The sequence below is a fragment of the Etheostoma spectabile genome, chromosome 7 (assembly GCF_008692095.1).
Source record: "Etheostoma spectabile isolate EspeVRDwgs_2016 chromosome 7, UIUC_Espe_1.0, whole genome shotgun sequence".
NCBI lineage: Eukaryota > Metazoa > Chordata > Actinopteri > Perciformes > Percidae > Etheostoma > Etheostoma spectabile.
This window is the reverse complement of record NC_045739.1, coordinates 31,155,213-31,172,919: the sequence shown is the minus strand read 5'-3', so window position 1 is coordinate 31,172,919 and position 17,707 is coordinate 31,155,213. Positions and strand designations below refer to the sequence as shown.

Here is a 17,707-nt window from a genome sequence, read left to right as displayed (position 1 = left end):
CTTTTACTCGTGACAGAGTACTTTTACATTGCTGTGTCCATACTTCTACTTAAGTAAAGGATCTGAATAATTCTTCCACCACATGCTACATTTACATAACCATGTAGAGGATGGCAGAGTTATTATCACACTGATGCGTCCGCACTGTAAAAAATCTTTAGATTTCACAGTAACACTACTGTATAGGATTTTTACAGTAGAATGCTGTAAAGTTTACATTACAACCTTGTCGACAAGTATTACAGTTGAAATCACAGTAGTCAAAGCATTATTGTAAAAAAAAATCACAACGTAGCCACTATAGTACTGTAAATAGTAAAGTAAACTACTGTATTGTTACAGTACTACTTTTTTATCTTACATTGTGTTTAATTGTTTTGTATTTTATAATGAATGCATAAAATACTGTAAATGGAAGTACAGTACCTTTACTGTAAAAAGAATTCACATTAACTTGCTGGACAATTTTTACAGTAAGTTACTGTAAATTTTCGGTTAAATTTCTTACAGTGCATGCCTGACTGTGTTGCAGGTGGCGTTGCTGCGAGCTCACGCCGGGGAGCAGCTCTTGCTCGGAGTTGCAAAGAGGTCCATGCTTTACAAAGACATCCTCTTGTTAGGTAAAACTGACACATGAAGGAGTACTTTACACCACTCATATTGCCCAATTGTGATTAAAAAAAACATTGTCTCATCCTGGACTAAAACTAAAATGTCTTGTCCCTGCAGGAAATGACCACATCATTCCCAGGAACTGCCCGGAGCTGGAGGTGGGCCGGGTAGCGGTGAGGATCCTGGATGAGCTGGTGCTTCCCTTCCAGGACCTCCAGATAGACGACAACGAATACGCCTGCTTGAAAGCCATAGTTTTCTTTGACCCAGGTACTATTACTGACTCATCTCAGAGATGGAAAAAGTACACAAATATTCTGTTTAAAAAAAGTACTATTACTTGGTGCAAGTAAAATTACCGGTTAAAAAATCTACTCAAGTAAAAAAATAGCTCATTTAAAATGTATAGCTCACCTGGTGGAGTGGCCCCCCCATGTACAAGGGCTCAGTCCTTGTTGCGACGGCCGCAGGTTCATCTCTGATCTGCGGTCCTTTGCTGCATGTCGTTCTCTCTCTCTCTCTCTCTCTCTCTCTCTCGCTCTCTCTCTCTCTCTCTCTCTCTCTCTCTCTCCCCTTTTCACATCTTCAGCTGTCATATTTAATAAAGGCCTAAAATGCCCCAAAAATAATCTAAAAGAAAAAGAAAAGGAAAAAATGTACTCAAAGTAAAATTTACTCAGTAGTTACTCTTTAACAGTGGGGGAGATACAATTTTTAATATTTATACTTATCTTCTTTATACTTATTATACCTTGGAAGTTGACTTTTGCAATTTGATGAGGGCACTCATTTTTTTTAATCTCAGTAACGGATGTGAATTTAAAATGTAGCAGAAGAAAAATACTTCAAACAAAATCTACTCAGGTAAAAGTAAAATTACAGATTAAAAAAGGACTTTAAAAAGGAAACGTACACAGAAAAACTACGCAATTACAGTCACGTGAGTAATTGTAATTTGTTGCTTTCCACCTCCATGTGTTAGCTACTCATGCATACAGACAAAAAAGTTCCAACCCAATAAGTCTTTGCAAACACCCCCCCCCCTGCTTTTATTTGCCCACAGACGCTAAAGGTCTGAGCGACCCTGGAAAGATCAAGCGGATGCGATACCAGGTCCAGGTCAGCCTGGAAGACTACATCAACGACCGGCAGTACGACTCGCGGGGCCGCTTCGGGGAGCTGCTGCTGCTGCTGCCCACGCTGCAGAGCATCACCTGGCAGATGATCGAACAGATCCAGTTCGTTAAACTCTTCGGCATGGCCAAGATCGACAACCTGCTCCAGGAAATGCTGCTCGGAGGTGAGCCCCTTCACATCAATGGTAACCAACCATGACCTCTGACCTTATAGGCTTTGGGTCAGTATACAAACTTTATATGTAGATAGACCAAGGCGCCCAAATCCTTTCATATGCAGGGCCAAATATTTATCTGGATGGCAGGCCACGGGTCTTAAAATAACATAAAAATGTAACATATTTGGGGAATTAACATTGTAAATCTAAAATCAAATTTTGAAATAATAACCAGGATCTTGGCAGGTTTCATTAAGTCAAATATAAGACTTTTTAAGACCTTTATGAATGCAATATGAGACCCATATCACGACATTAAGGCACAACAAAATGAGTCACAAAAGCACTTGCAAAGCAAATACATTTATTCAAATTGAATAAAAGCAACACACAATGATAGAAAACTGTACATATACAGCAAATTATATTTGGACTATCAAAAGAAAGAACTACAACAGCACGAATTAAAATATATTTTTAACAAGCAGCGTTACATGGACGTAGGAAGATTAAGAAGATAAAGTAATTTGAGACCTAGAACACAATAATTCAGGCAATTTAAGACTTTTGAAGGCCTAAAATTTGTATTTTGAAACCCCGCGGAAACCCTTATAACACTGCCTTTTGGTCATTTTATTAATTTGCAGAGATGATCCATGTGCTTCTTTTCAGGAGCATGAACACTTATTTCAATGAAAGACACTTTTCTGACTGAAACATCCACCTTTGAAGTTTTGTAGTCATTGGATTAAGAAAATAATTTTTAGAGCACTTTTATATTAAAAGGAGAATTTGGCCGAAACTTGGCCCACACGCCCCAAATTGGGCAGCCTTGATTTAAGCTATAGAGGAATGTGGCATTCCTAGAGTGGTCCCACAATCTGGAAATCCAGAGTTCTTGCGAGAGCACCTTTTGTATTTACTCAGCGAGTAATTCTGCTCATTAATTACACTGTAACAAATTTAACTTCAAATTTACAGTAACTTACTGGCGACGATTGCAGCAGGTTACTGTGAATTCTTTTTCAGTAAAGGTACTGTACTTCCATTTACAGTATTTTACGTATTCACTGTAAAATACAAAACAATTAAACACAACAGAAGATAAAAAAAGTTAAAATACAGTAGTTTACTCTACCATTTACAGTACTCTAGTGGCTATATTGTGATTTTTGTTTTACCGTAATGCTTTGACTACTGTGATTTCAACTGTGATACTTAGACTACTGTGATTTTGGCATTTTGACAAGGTTGTAATGTACTTTACAGCACTCTACTGTAAAAATGATATACAGTACAGTGTTCCTGTGAAATCTAAAGTAATAACTGGAGATTTCACAGCCATTATTTACAGTGTATGCCCTTGTAGCCGGCTGCACCCAATCAGATCGGTGTATGTGATGTAGGCGGGGCCAGAGGTGAGCTGAACAGATGATGACAGTCCAATCTACCAGTTAGCTCCGCTGGTAGCTCAGCGTACGGGGCTCTGGATACGTCACCCCCCCGTGTGGTGCTGTGATTGGTCGTTGTGTTATCCAATTGCGTGCTGTGAGATTTTCAAATGTACGCTTGGTGCCGCCATCGAGTTACCATTTTCATTACTCAGTGCCAGACCCTTGATTTTATGGATTTGGGTCTGGATTTCCAGGCCAGGTGCGTTGGACTGAGGAGGAAAAAGGGGATTGAGTACCCAGGGCCCTCATGTGAGGAGGGCCCAAAAAGATGCTAGAAAGAATAGCTGTGGATGCAGGGAGGGGCCCATAGAAAATGCCTGTCTACAGGGCCCAGGGTTTTCTAGGCTAGTGGTTACATGCATGCTGCAGTGAATTGAGACTGACTGTATATTTGTGTGTTCTGTCTCTCAGGTTCGGCCAATGAGGCTCCACACGCACCTCACTCCCTGCACCCTCACCTGGTTCAGGAACACCTCAGCAGCAGCAACATTATAGTGACCAGCAACATGCCAACGCCCATCCATAACTGTCAAATCTGTAAGGACAAAAACACAAATGTCAAGTACAACCGTTGTGGCATCTAATATTAATTCTCTAAGTTTAGTTTTTTCACTGTCACATTCATACAGTAGGAAAACTGGGACGATAATGTGGATCTGTGTGATCAGAAGGATTAATCCAAGTGAACAGACAAACATGCTTTAATTAACAGTCAAGTCTCCGTCACCCAGCTCCATGTGCGGTTACCTGCACATGGAGCTGTGTTACCTGCAGTAACCTTGTAGCTGGAAGGACAAACTTGCAAAAGCTTGGCAGAATAATCCTCTAAATTCTTTATGGGAACTAATCTGGCTTATTTTGTCAAAGAGAACTTCTGTTATTGTTTCTTAACATGTTTAATGCTCTGAGAAATTTCACAAAAGTGCTTATTCCTTTATCTGAAAATTGTGTTGTGCCCCAAAACACGTTATACCACAAAATGGTAAAAATACACCTTCTCATGCTACAGTTTCTAACTCGCTCCTGTTTTTTTGTGTTCTACTTTTCAGCCACTCCTGAAACCCCGATCCCGTCTCCGCCTACTGCCTCCAGCTCAGAACATTATAAACTGGCTCAGGGGGTCATAGCCACCGTGCCCAAGCACCCAACCTCCATCCCTCAGCCTACTATTACAAAGCAAGAGGCCATCTAACGGTCCTCTGAACCCTGTTTCTTTTTTTCTTTTTTATTGTGTTAAACCAGGGTCTTTATATATATAAGTTTATACATTAACAGCAATTAAGCTGTTTTCTTGACTGAAACAATAAAGTTGTTAAATATATAGAACATGATTGCAATGATGTCCCTTGCAGATTGCTGTTTTTCTTCAGGGATTCATTTGTTCACACATGCAGCTGCAGTTGAGCTCTACCGCTCAGCAAAAGCCAGACAAAACTATAAGCATCAAACCTATCCTATTGTTGTATATATGTAGTTTATTATTGGGTAACATCACTTCCTTGAGCATGGCCTCAGTGTGTAGCAAGGCTCATGTTAGACATGGTGACGTGATCACGTCAGTATTTTATGAATGTTACAGGAGGCCTTACATTGTCATGTATTTAGTATTGCACAGTATTTTATTTTATTTTCATTAGTAATAAAGTTTTGTCAACTTCCTGCCAGGAAGTCAGTAAATTCTCATTTTATCAAAACTTAAAGGAGAATTCCGGTTGATTCCAACACGTAGCTCTGTTGTCTGTAAATGTGGAGGTCTGTCAGCAGAGAGAAAAACTAACCAATCAGTGCTGTCTACACCGTGTTATCGTCCTGCTAGAGTTAGCACCCAACAGGCTTAAACAGGGCAAGTTTTAAATGTGTTTTTAGCCTCTAAACATGTTTGAAATCGCATTACAAGTGCCTACCCGTGTGAAGGGATTCCATCCAAGTGAACACAGCATATTTGACTGCTGTAGAAAAGTTGTGTTAATTCAGCCAGTGCATATACTGTCTCTCTGTTTACTTCCTGTTTTCCGGTGAAGTCCACACTAGCCAAAACACGCTTTTCTGTCACATCTACTGCAGTCAGATTCAATGTGTTCCCTTGGAAGGAATCACTGCACATGGGTAGGCACTTTTAATGACATTTTGAATATGTTTAGAAGCTAAAAACATATTTAAAACTTGCCCTGTTTCAGCCTGTTGGGTGCTAACGCTAGCAGGAGGATAACTCGGTGTAGGCAGCACCAACTGGTTTCATATTTCTCTCTACTGACAGACCTCCACATTTACAACCAACAGAGCTACGAGTTGAAATTTACCCGAATCCTCCTTTAAGGAAATCACTTGAACGAGTTCCGCTTTCCAACATTCTGTGACAAGACTAAAATATATGTGGTTTGTGTTATGTACTGGAAATACACATTGACAGTAGTAAAATTGAACATGTTAAAATTGACACCAAGGACTCTTACTACACATAGTGAGCTCTGTGGTGCAACTTTTTTTTGCAAAAAGTCCCAGGCAGACACACTGAGGAAGTTTCCCACTAGTGTGTTGTATTGGTTTTAAAAATTAGATATTATATATTTTGTTTAGTAGGTTATCATGGTTTAACTGATGGAATAAATGATGCCTTGTAACCTGTACTGCCTTACAAAAACAGGCAATGCTTCGCCTTAAAATGTGAACACAAATTAATAAATCTCAAGATTTATTTTTACATTGCATTTTCTGCAGACCATATTTCCGACTACATGTGATTATGAGACAAGGGTTTTCTGAGGATTGAATGTTGCACATTCGCTGACAAGTACAGAAAGAAATCAGACATGTTGGAAAATGCGGGTCCAACGTGGCAGTGCTGCTTGTTCACTGATAGCCTAACGCAACATGTTGCCTCAGACTGATAAAGTGCCATAAAATCATTATAGATAGCACTGATTGGGAGAGGGAGAGGGATTGTGGACACTTCAAGGATTTATTTTACATTCCAGTGAAATAAATCTGTAGCTGCTATCAATGTGCTGCATTTAGCATGAGGTTTGACTTAGAAAACAAGTGGAAGCTTCGGACGTGATAGTCATCCTCAAAGGTAGAGTAGATAGAGTACTTTGGTCTTACAAAAATACAAACATCTTAGCATACATACATATGACTAGGCCTGCATTAGGATACATGAGATGTATTATTATTAAGAATTCATTTTTATATTCAAAGTAGAAAACATACCTGACAGATCCTGATACGATGGATCCTATAGTGACAGCAGTAGGACTATGAAGGCAAAATCTGCCATCTACTGTATTCAAGTGTAACTGCTGCATGTGATCTTTTTCACACACAAAAACAGAAATCTAGGCCACTTGGTGAAAATAAGAACAAACCAGTGTTGTACTTTGTTAATGTACTTAAGTAGATTTTTTAGGCATCTATACTTTACTTTGTTTTAGGGACTGCTGATAAGAATTAGCCTGTATGGCCAAATCTGGCACATTTACATGTCGGACTCTGTACCCATGTTGTTTAATGTGCACTGTCCCTTTTAAATAAAGAAATATATCTATAAAATTAAAAAAAAAAAATCGACAGTTATGATATGAAGATAACGTTACACACCTTTGGCCATTACGAAAAGGTTTTTTTTTACTTTTACTTTTACTTCTACTATACTTAAATACATATAAAATCTATCAGAAGACTTTTGATACTTGAGTAAAGTAAATATCAGATCCTTTAAGACATTTAAGTAATGTGCTGAGAAAGGACTTTAACTTCTACTAAAGTTATTTTCTGGTAAGATACTTGTACTTTTACTCAAGTATTTCTTTCAAGTACTTCATACAATGCTGGAATAAACTAATTAGAAACCAATCAAAAAAAGAACAAAGATAGACATGTAAATATGCAGCAGATAGGCCTACAACTCCACGCAGTATGCATTGAACTACTGCAGCCTACTATAAAAACACACAAGCTCTATTTTTTGTAAGGCCATTTAATTATTATGTTAGTTAGTAACATGATAGGTTTGAGTGCACTGAAGCTGTGCGAAACAAGAGACGTAGATTGAAGTGTTTGTTTTAGCAAGTAAAATGTTGCCAAGTCAGTTAGTCTTTTGTGGAAATGACGTGTGGTAAAAAAATGTTTAAGTTAAAAACAAACAAATCAAGAAACTCACGAGACACGCACGAAAAAACAATTTTTATGACCAGGTCGATTTTTCTTTCAGGTCAGTGACTTATTTCCGAGGGACTCATGAACGCAGCACCACCATCAAAACAACAGACGTTAAACTCGACCGCCCTCGTGCGTCAATATGGACAAATGAGAAAGCGCCATCTCTCTACCCGGAAAAAGGATTTCCCTGACATGATCTGTTGTGATTTTTGACACTTTCTCTGGTCGTTGCTATGTTCTCTCGGACGTTTTTACCTCTGGCCAATGGATGCTGATAAAATGCGTTTATGTATGTCCTAGTCGTTGAATGTTGAAAGAATTTTCTGGTTGGTATTCAGTCATTTTTTTGACTTTAGTTTTGTCGCATTGGTTATGTACTGTAGCAGGTTATATTAACTAGCTAGCTAGCTAGCTACGTGTCGACTAAGGCTCTGACTAAATGCTGAACAAATACATAGCGTTAGTGCTGTTGTAGGGAACTCTACTACTCTTTTCAGATAGGGAACCTTTTAATTCCAATATACAGTATGTTGTCCTAGTTGTCCACTTTGGGTAAACTGGTATTAATGGGTGTAAACTATGTATGTGCTGTGGCGGAAGAAGTATTCACATTCTCTAGCTACTCTTAAATAAACGTAGGCTGATAACACCATACTGTGGAAATATTCCCCTGCAGCTAACAATTTTTGGCTCCCAGAACGTTCTGGGAACGTTCGTTTATGGTTGCGGGAACGTTCCCTGAATGTTAGGTTTTGTTTGTGTTTTGGTTGCATACGGAAGTTGGTTTAACAACATTAATGTTTGGTTACATCGAACGTTCTTAGAACGTTCCCCTAACGTTATCAGAACGTTGCAACCTTTATAGAACGTTCCCCTAACGTTATGCTAACATTGTAACCTTTATAGAACGTTCCCCTAACGTTCCTCGAACGTTGCAACCTTTATAGAACGTTCCCCTAACGTTATGCTAACATTGTAACCTTTATAGAACGTTCCCCTAACGTTCCTCGAACGTTGCAACCTTTATAGAACGTTCCCCTAACGTTATCCTAACATTGTAACCTTTATAGAACGTTCCCCTAACGTTCCTCGAACGTTGCAACCTTTATAGAACGTTCCCCTAACGTTATCCTAACATTGTAACCTTTATAGAACGTTCCCCTTACGTTCCTCGAACGTTGCAACCTTTATAGAATGTTCCCCTAACGTTCTTTTTTACATTTCACTAACCTTTAAACAACTTTTAACAACCATGATACCAATGTTATTATTACTTTAAACTGTCTGTGCATCAGTAGGAATGAATTATTATATATTAGCAGGAATTAATGAACAGTCAAATTTTAATATACAATATAAAAAATTACAAAAAAGATATATACAAGAATCAGTTTAATTGGAAATATAGACGCATAATAGTGTAAATTTAGTGTGCATAATGCATATTTGGAATGGTAAAGTACCATATTTTAAAACATATAAGTCACACTGGACTATAGTCAAATTTAATTAGAAATTGTTTCACAAAAAACAACGTTCCCTAAATAAATTCCTGCTGCATTCATATGTATGCATTTAACTGCATACAATGTAACTGTAACTGTAGATGTTTCAGGTTGTGCTCATTTTAACTGCTTTTTTTAATTTAGTTATAAACATAACACACATACATACATGCATACATACATTCATATACAAAATCTTTATATTTACATAAGAAATCAAATTTTCCAAATTCAAATAAATATAGCAAAAAAGAGTCATACTACTGTAGGAAAAAAGAAAATCTTTTATATTGCGATATTCAACAACATTATTGCATACTTTCTTTGTATCATGCAGTCCTAATCTGTACTAAAGTACTTGCAGTACTTGAGTTTGTACTTAATTACTTTCTACCACCGTGTGTGAAAGCTCCAAAAAAAAGCTGACCCGGATCTTTCCCAAACAGGTCCACCCAGACCGCCCATGGCCGACCAGCATGAGTCCATCGACCTCAGGTCTCCTCCGCTGGACCCATCAGCAGCTACAGGAAACAGCTGGTTCCCCGGACCCCCCCCACCCATGTATTCCTGCACCCTGACCCCCGAGCTGGTGCACAAGGCACGAGAGGAGCTCCAGGAGAAGCCAGAGTGGCGTCTCCGGGATGTCCAAGCACTAAGAGACATGATACTGAAGGTAATAACGTCTCTCATTGTATGTGCCTATATCTATATACTTGTTTTTTTTATCGCCTAAGTAGTTTTGAATTGAGTATATATTTATTTTTTCCCCCTCACTCTTTAGGAACAGCCCAACCTCAGGACCCGGCTGGACGACGCCTTCCTGCTGCGCTTCCTGCGGGCCAGGAAGTTTGACTATGACCGTGCCCTGCAGCTGCTGCTCAACTACCACGCCGGCCGTAAGGCCTGGCCGGAGGTGTTCCAGGACCTGAAGCCATCCACGGTCAAACACGTCCTGGACCTGGGCTTTCTCACGGTCCTGCCACAGCCCGACCCCAACGGGAGATACATCCTCTGTCTCCGGCCAGGTTGGTGACTTCTTCATCTTCACTGGAGAGTTCAGCCGTTTAATGAGGATTTAACCATTTTATAGCCTCGCATTGCCGGACCTCTCTCCACAGAGCTGTGGAGTAAGGTCTGGCTACACCACAAAGGCATTCTGGGTTAGGAAAATAAACTACAATCTGGGTTGTTTGCATTTCTTTAAAACAATCACAATGGTCTTGACTCTGCAAAATAGTCTTAGGAAGGAACTTGTTTTGGTGGAACATTTGCACCCAGCTAAAGAAAATGTCCCATCCAATATTAAATGAAGTTAACTGTTCACACACTACAGTAACATGAGCTAATTAAATCAGCTGATCCATGGTCCATTATTCCCTGAAAGAACCAAGCAGTCCTGCCACATTTGTTTTAAATGTTTACTTTACATTTTTTAGCATGTAGCTTGCTAGCTTGAAGTTTGTTCTTTTCCCTAAACAAACAGCGTTTTGCAAGGCGAGACACTTTGGTCGACGATCCATACTAACCAGTTTATAAATACTGTTTTCCATTTAGCTGTCTTATTTAGTAGACCTCGGACTTGGTGTACTTTTTCAAATTCTTAAAAACATACTGTGTGACTAATTGTTCCAGGACAGGCTTTACTCATGATGTGCACTTACTCAACTCATTCTCATTTTACAGGGAAATGGAAACCAAATGATTATCCATTTGTTGACAATGTGAGGGCCCTTTATCTGACTCTGGAGAAGCTGATCCAGCCGGAGGAGACGCAGGTGAACGGTATTGTGATCTTAGCCGACTACACCGGAGTGGGCATGTCCCAAGCGTCCAATCCAGGCCCCTTCCTCGCCAAAAAAGTTGTAAGCATCCTCCAGGTGAGAAATACAAACATCGGGGAATGTAATGACTCTTTCATAATGTATTTCAAAATGACGTTAGCAAATAACTATTTGACGCTAAAAACGGCAAGTTTTGAAGAAAATGTGAATGGTTCAACAAGGCAGGCCTACTTGGTTCTTTCAGGGAATGATTTTAAAGATTTACAAAGATTATGTTTACAGTATTTACTCTCTAACTGGGACATTTTGGGACCGATTGACAAGGATTTGCTATGGAAAAAATACACAAGGCAATACACTGGTAAGAGCATGTCTTTAACCATAGCTCAAGCTTAATTCTCTCCGTGCCAGGAGGCACACAAGGCTTGGACATCACTCCTCCCAATATGATGTCCGTTGTTTCTGTAACAGGCTTGTTTTCCGGGAGTAGGTTGTTAGCCTTCTGCCCAACCCCCAAGCTTGGAGGGCCAGTGGTTTTCTGTCAGGGTGTCCTTCCCTTAGACTGCGTTGGTCCACGACACCATACGGTGTAACCCCCCATCCGCCACCCGGGGGGACGCGCCTCATACGCCGTGCAGTCCCAGCGCAAGGAGTCTTTAACCATGGATCAGCTAATTTAAATAGCTCATGCTACTGTAATGGGTGAACCGGTAACTTGTGTAATTTTAAACTCTGGTTGATGTATGAGGACTCTGGTTACCTGGTCCTCAGACCTCTGCAGGGTAAATCCAGACAGCTAGCTAGACTATCTGTCCAATCTGAGGACTATGGTTACCTGGTCCTCAGATCTCTGCAGGGTAAATCCAGACAGCTAGCTAGACTATCTGTCCAATCTGAGGACTATGGTTACCTGGTCCTCAGGTCTCTGCAGGGTAAATCCAGACAGCTAGCTAGACTATCTGTCCAATCTGAGGACTATGGTTACCTGGTCCTCAGATCTCTGCAGGGTAAATCCAGACAGCTAGCAAGACTATCTGTCCAATCTGAGGACTATGGTTACCTGGTCCTCGATCTCTGCAGGGTAAATCCAGACAACTAGGTAGACTATCTGTCCAATCTGAGTTTTTTGTTGACTAAAACTACTTTTGAACGTACACATGTTCCACCAAAACAAGTTCCTTCCCAAAGCTATTTTGAAGCGGCACCGGGCCTCCGTCCGGCGCTTAGCGTCACCCAAGATGATTGTGATTGGTTTAAAGAAATGCCGATAAACCAGAGCATGTAATACTCCATCCCAGAATGCTGTTTGGCTAGCCAGACCTTCCTCCACAGCAGCGTGGAGGATGGTCTGGCAAAGCGAGACTATTAATACACTGACTATGGAGAAGTGGCAACCACACTTCAAAAAAGCCGAACTATCCTTTTAACAAACACGAGGGAAAAAAACGTTCATTTACACCAGTGGCTCTTGAGCACTGGCTGGAGTTTGGTCGTGACTGCAGAGTGTGTCATATTTGCATGAAACACATCTGAGATGTAGAATGTGTCGTATTTACATAAAACACATCTGAATTGTAGTTTGTGTCATATTTGCATGAAACACATCTGAAATGTAGAATGTGTCGTATTTACATAAAACACATCTGAATTGTAGTTTGTGTATTGTGACGGTTCTGAATGCAGTTTCTCTTCTAATTCACAGGACGGCTTTCCAATCAGAATCAAGGCCGTTAACATAATAAACGAGCCCATGATCTTCAAAGGCATCTTCGCTATAATAAAGCCCTTTCTGAAGGAGAAGATGGCAGAGAGGGTAACTACTGAGCTTCAACTGTCTCGGACTCTTTTGTTTGAAACAAAGGACCATTTGGAATTGTGTGCAAACTAGAAGGCCGAGCATTTTCTTTTCAGGGGAATGAACTCGAGCCAAACGACCTTGTATTTTCCAAAATCTCCTGAGCGGGGGTTCCTTTTGTGTTCATTTAAACCTGCAGGAACTGGGTTTTATGTGTGGGCAGCGGAAACGAGCTGTAAGCACATCACTGACTTGCTACCTCCTTATATAGAAGTAACTATGGGAAACATTTTAGAAGACAGTTTTTATTTTTACAATCAACAGACAGAGCAACATCAGCATTCATTTGACTTATGAATGTATGTCCAGTAATTAGTGTAGCTCTGATTTGCGCTCCTGAGAGAATAATCTGGCTCTCTGGTTGCTAAGTGCTCCCCTATGTTCACCAGCTAGCTGCTAACCGTGTCTGGCTGCTGTACACTTGGTTTTTAGAGCTTTTCAACTGAAAACAGCTGCCGGCTATGGTTCGAAAACTTTGCCATGAGAGTAAAAATCAGTAAAGTTGTGGAAGCTGTAAAACCAAAACAACGGGCAGAAAGAAGCCATAAATCTCAGCAGAGCTGAGAGGATGCTACAGAGTTGGGTGATAACTCTTTGTGGATTTAATGAGTAACGTCTTTAAGTTCACATGAAATATTGATCACAGCCACTAGGACTGCACCATATGAGGAAAATATGCGATAATGTTGTATATCGTGATAACAATGCTGCTTTCAGTATTGTGCTCAAATACAGCAAATTGCTTGTTGAATTTTAAAGCAAATGAAAGGAAATCATTTCAACATTCTTTTACTGAACACATTGAACAATGAATTGAACTTAGAAAGCATGATTAAAAAAAGTGTCAGCAAGATTTCAGATGGCAGTTTTCCACTAATAACTCTTTCAACAAATACAAAGAAAAAGTGTCTTTTGAGATATGACAGTCTTTCGTTATGTGTTTATTGTTTGTTGTTGATATGGCGATAACATTAAAAAAAAAAATATACTGTGCAGCCCTAATGGCCACTGTGAATAATGAATGTGACGATGAGGCCGATGACGTCCCTGACGGTCTGTGTACTGTCTCGTCCCACAGTACGTCCTCCACGGCTCGGACCTGCGCTCCCTGCACCGGAACGTCCCCCGCTCGGTCCTGCCCGAGGAGTACGGCGGCATCGCGGCCCAGCTGGACTTGTCCGCGTGGTCGAAAGTGCTTCTGAACTGCGAGGAGGAATTCATAGTGGAGTTCTGCCAGCCGGATCCACTAGAGGGCGTGGTGCTTCCAGACGCCATGCTGTTTGAGGGAGAGCAGGACGACGACACCTTCAGGGGCCTGCGCTCGCAACTATACTACTGTTACTGATGCACCCACGCCCACCACTGAGACAACGGTTTCTGTTTCATCTCAAACATGCGCGTAGACTTTTACAGGGCAAGTTGCAGATATTATACATGATTTATTTTACTAACTAAGCAGCACTACTATAGGTAGATATACACTTCTGTAGTTCACACATAGCCCAGCACTCAGTCCTGGTTCCAAGGCAGCTGCAGGCTCTGGCAAAGAGGCTTCTGACATGCGCCGGTGCATGTTTGGCCATTATTGGTGGCCCTTCTGCAAAGTTATGTCTGGTACTTAAAGGATAAGTTCACATTTGTTTCATTAGTCAGGCGCCCGTATGTACACTGAAGCATGTAGTTATTCCTCTTGTCCATACTGAACGTTAAAGGATCCCTTCCTAATGTGCTACCAACGTAAGAGATGGGGGACAAAATCCAGTCTTTGTTGTGGCAGACCTCTCTCCATAGCACTGCTGAGGAAGGTCCGGCAACAGGAGCATACATTCTGGGATAGGACAAAAAAAACGCTCTGGGGTTGTTTGTTTCTATAAACCAATCGCTTCTGTCTCACTGAGCTCCGGAGCCGCCGTGCCTCTTGCAAAATATTGTCGGGAAGGAAGAAGTTGTTTAGGTGCACCCAGCAAAATAAAACCCCACATACAATATTACAGAAGTTCAGTTTACACAATAGAATACAGTAAGGTGAGCTATTTAAATTAGCTGATACATGGTTAAACCTCATTAGCTCTTACCAGTAGTGTTGATTTTGTCACCTATTTTTAATTTAGTGTTAGACTTGTGCCAAATGTCCTTGTTAGTTTTAGTCATTCACATATGTTTTTTGCTAGTCAAGTTTTAGTCGACTAAGTGTCTCATCATTTTTGTCTAGCTTTGTCCTCAGCAATCCCACCAATCGGTATAAAGAAACGTCCCAGTTGGAGAGGAACGGCGTAAACTTATTCTTTGTAAATCTTTACAGTCATTTGCCAAAAGAACCAAGCAGGCCAGCCACTGTCCACATTTTCTTCACAACTTTCCAGAGGTTCCCAGTTATGCTAACCTTGAAATACATTTTTTGCACAGAACCCGGAATCTGGCTTTGTACCCCATCACGTTAAAGGTATCTTAAAACAAAGTATAGACTAATGCAAAAGTAATCCCTCTCAGTCATCACTTCATATTTTTCTACCATGAAAGAATTCTAAAAACAGAACTCAAACTGAAAGGTTTTTTTTTTAGTTTCTACACACAGTCTGTCAGTCACATGCTGGCCATTAGGGCTCTGTCTGCATGGTCACATCACCCCATAACTCAAAAAAAACAAAACAAGACAGTTTTTGTGTATGTATCATTCTAATGCATTGCCTTAAACTGTAGATTTCCCTATATATCATAAATCCTGTTGGAATTGTGTGAACCAAAGCAATATTTGTGTGTATTGTCAAAGCTGGTGTTAAATAAGAGTGGATATACTTCTTTGTTGGGAAGTGGAAATGGACGGCTGCGGTGGTTGAGAGAAAGAATAATTATACAAGGATTTACCAGTAAATGTAAATGTTTGCTCAAATCTTGCACTGTATTTCATGGCTTTTTGTTTAGCCTAGTTTTCTCTAACTTGAATATGTTTGAATTTTTTCTAATTTCAGCTAATCTGCCTTATGTTGTTGTCATTGTCTTTTTTATGATTTTTTTTAAAACCTTAGTTCACCTGTTTACTCACCACTCAGTCTTAACACGGGGGCCATCACCGATCACAGGAGTCACATGTGAAATAGAACATTTAGTCCCGACTGTATCTGCTTTGCCAAATTTCCCACCAGGCCATGTACAGAAATGTGCAATAATGTTGGATCTGTTTTCTTGCGTTAGCCCGAACCTAACTTGAATAGTTTTTGTCTTTTTATATTTTATTTTTAACATGTCTGTACTATAAGCTACATTGTGTTGCAGGGTATTTGTGGTTGGTAGTAAAGACCTTAAACTTCAAATGGAAGAAAGCGTATTGTGTCTTCTTTGTGCTGATGTGGCACTGGGGATGGGGGGGGGGGGGGGGGCTGCTGCATGTTCTGGGGAAGCTGTGGCTATTTCATGATACTTTTGATATAAGCAGCGTACCGGGTCCCCAAAGAGATCAGAAGTACAGTGGAGGAACAGGTATTCAGATCCTTTTACTTGTGTAGAAGCAGTAATTCCAGTTTAGAAATACTCCATTACAAAATATTTTGTTACAGGTAAAAGTCCTTCATTCAAAAATGGACTTATGAGAAGGAAACCGAAGCTATAAAAGCCACAAAATGTGATGACATTTTTAGAGTAAAATGAGTCATGCAGATTTGAGCTTTCAGATTGCATTGTCATAATCAGGAACGTCATACGGATTAAAAGGCGGGGTTGTAACTTGCGTATGAGAAACTACACTTCAACAGCCAGTTAGGAAACCAAGATGTTAACAAGTAAAAAGTGACAGACACATTCTCTTCTTCCATTCCTACTCTGTTCATCAGAAGTTATGTACATCAAAGCTGCATGGAGGAATTATTTTACTTTTCAGACTGAGTTCTTTGGCCAGGACTTAAATGTTATCCGCCTGCTCATGTAAATGTATGATGAAGTAATTCCATATCTAAGTCCTCTTTCTATAAGAAAAGTTATCCAGAGAGTGCTAGTTAAGTACAGTAATGACTAACTGCACTGTAGATTAGTTAAATCAGAGAGATCCTGCTGTGTAGTTTGACGTGCATACAGTATAACCAGGAGACAACACAACACAAGTCTGAGCTTTTCTTAAATAAAGATAATTTATTCTGCCAAATAAACACTTGAGTTTATTAGGTACACCTAACTAAAACTAATGCAGTCTAATACAAAAGTCCTGCAATAAAGTCTAACATTATGAAGGTGGTAATGTTTCAACATAGCTGTGAAAAAACGCCTGTTCCTCTGCCTCCCTCTAGTTCTCCTAACGGCATTTATCCATTCTGCTGCAGCGGGTTACACCATGGATACATTAATGTATAATATATATAAAAAATACATTAAATAAATGTGTCAATAAATGAAGAAGTGAAGTAAATAATATATAAATGAATTATAAACACAAATGTGTAAATATATATACATAATTAAATAACCAAAGGTGCAATATGTAATATGTTTACTGTATTTAATCAAAAAATTGACCCCGATGTGTCAGATATCTACTTTTCTGACAACAATGCTAATGTCAGTATTTTCTCCTGGGAAATTTCAGTTCCTTGACGGAATGTCTGTCTGTGTTTGGGCCTGTGTGCAGCCAGATATACCTGCAGAAACCCAGACCCAGCGCGCTACAGCTGTAGTGCAGCCATGGAAGCAGCAAACAAACAAACGGGATCAATAGATTGATAGATTGATTCTCCCCGCGCCAAAAAAAAACAATTACAAAACTCACCATCTTTGTAAATGGTTGCATAACCCAGCCCAGTGTCATGGCAGTTTGTGAAGTGGTCCTGTTATTTAATCTGTTGATTCGTGTACAGGTCACGATAATGTCGTTATTTTCGTGTGTTGATTATGAATTTTGAAGTAAGGTATTACAATGGGAAGTCTTTTTCGTGATCACAGAACAATTACTGTAGTGTAGTAGGCCTAGTACTGAAAAATTAACACAGGGAATTGCGTCCCGCGTGTTGCATTTCTTTTCCGCCTAATTTTCTTCCTAAACAACCCCCGTCCTGTTGTTGTGG

At 40.0% G+C, this 17,707-nt stretch overlaps 2 protein-coding genes across 6 annotated transcripts in view; both read left to right on the top strand.

Moving 5' to 3' along the window:
* hnf4a (hepatocyte nuclear factor 4, alpha) overlaps nucleotides 1-5,019 on the top strand; it is a 29,144-nt gene extending 24,125 nt beyond the window's left edge. For all 4 annotated transcript variants that reach the window (XM_032522140.1, XM_032522141.1, XM_032522142.1 and 1 more), the window contains exons 6-10: nucleotides 533-620; nucleotides 730-882; nucleotides 1,676-1,912; nucleotides 3,772-3,897; nucleotides 4,410-5,019. In XM_032522140.1, the coding sequence (XP_032378031.1) occupies nucleotides 533-620; nucleotides 730-882; nucleotides 1,676-1,912; nucleotides 3,772-3,897; nucleotides 4,410-4,552 (747 nt within the window). In that variant the 3' untranslated portion in view covers nucleotides 4,553-5,019. The remainder of the gene's footprint in view (nucleotides 1-532; nucleotides 621-729; nucleotides 883-1,675; nucleotides 1,913-3,771; nucleotides 3,898-4,409) is intronic.
* Nucleotides 5,020-7,642: 2,623 nt separating this feature from the next.
* On the top strand, nucleotides 7,643-15,302 carry ttpal (tocopherol (alpha) transfer protein-like). Of its 2 annotated transcripts, none has more exons than XM_032522137.1 (6): nucleotides 7,643-7,844; nucleotides 9,470-9,696; nucleotides 9,805-10,048; nucleotides 10,707-10,900; nucleotides 12,507-12,617; nucleotides 13,738-15,302. In XM_032522137.1, exons 1-6 carry the CDS (start codon nucleotides 7,826-7,828, stop codon nucleotides 14,002-14,004), a joined length of 1,062 nt encoding a protein of 353 aa, XP_032378028.1. In that variant the 5' UTR covers nucleotides 7,643-7,825; the 3' UTR covers nucleotides 14,005-15,302. The 2 variants fall into 2 exon arrangements, with proteins under 2 accessions (XP_032378028.1, XP_032378027.1); XM_032522136.1 differs by having other exon boundaries at nucleotides 7,681-7,807.
* The last annotated feature ends 2,405 nt before the right edge of the window (nucleotides 15,303-17,707 follow it).

What these genes read in the sequence shown, in the direction of transcription:
- ttpal (XM_032522136.1), top strand. Translation starts at nt 7,783, where the DNA reads ATGGATGCTGATAAAATGCGTTTAT. An exon ending in CATCCTCTGTCTCCGGCCAG is followed by an intron (nt 10,049 to 10,706) that starts GTTGGTGACTTC and finishes CTCATTTTACAG; the next exon opens with GGAAATGGAAACCAAATGAT. An exon ending in AAGTTGTAAGCATCCTCCAG is followed by an intron (nt 10,901 to 12,506) that starts GTGAGAAATACA and finishes TCTAATTCACAG; the next exon opens with GACGGCTTTCCAATCAGAAT.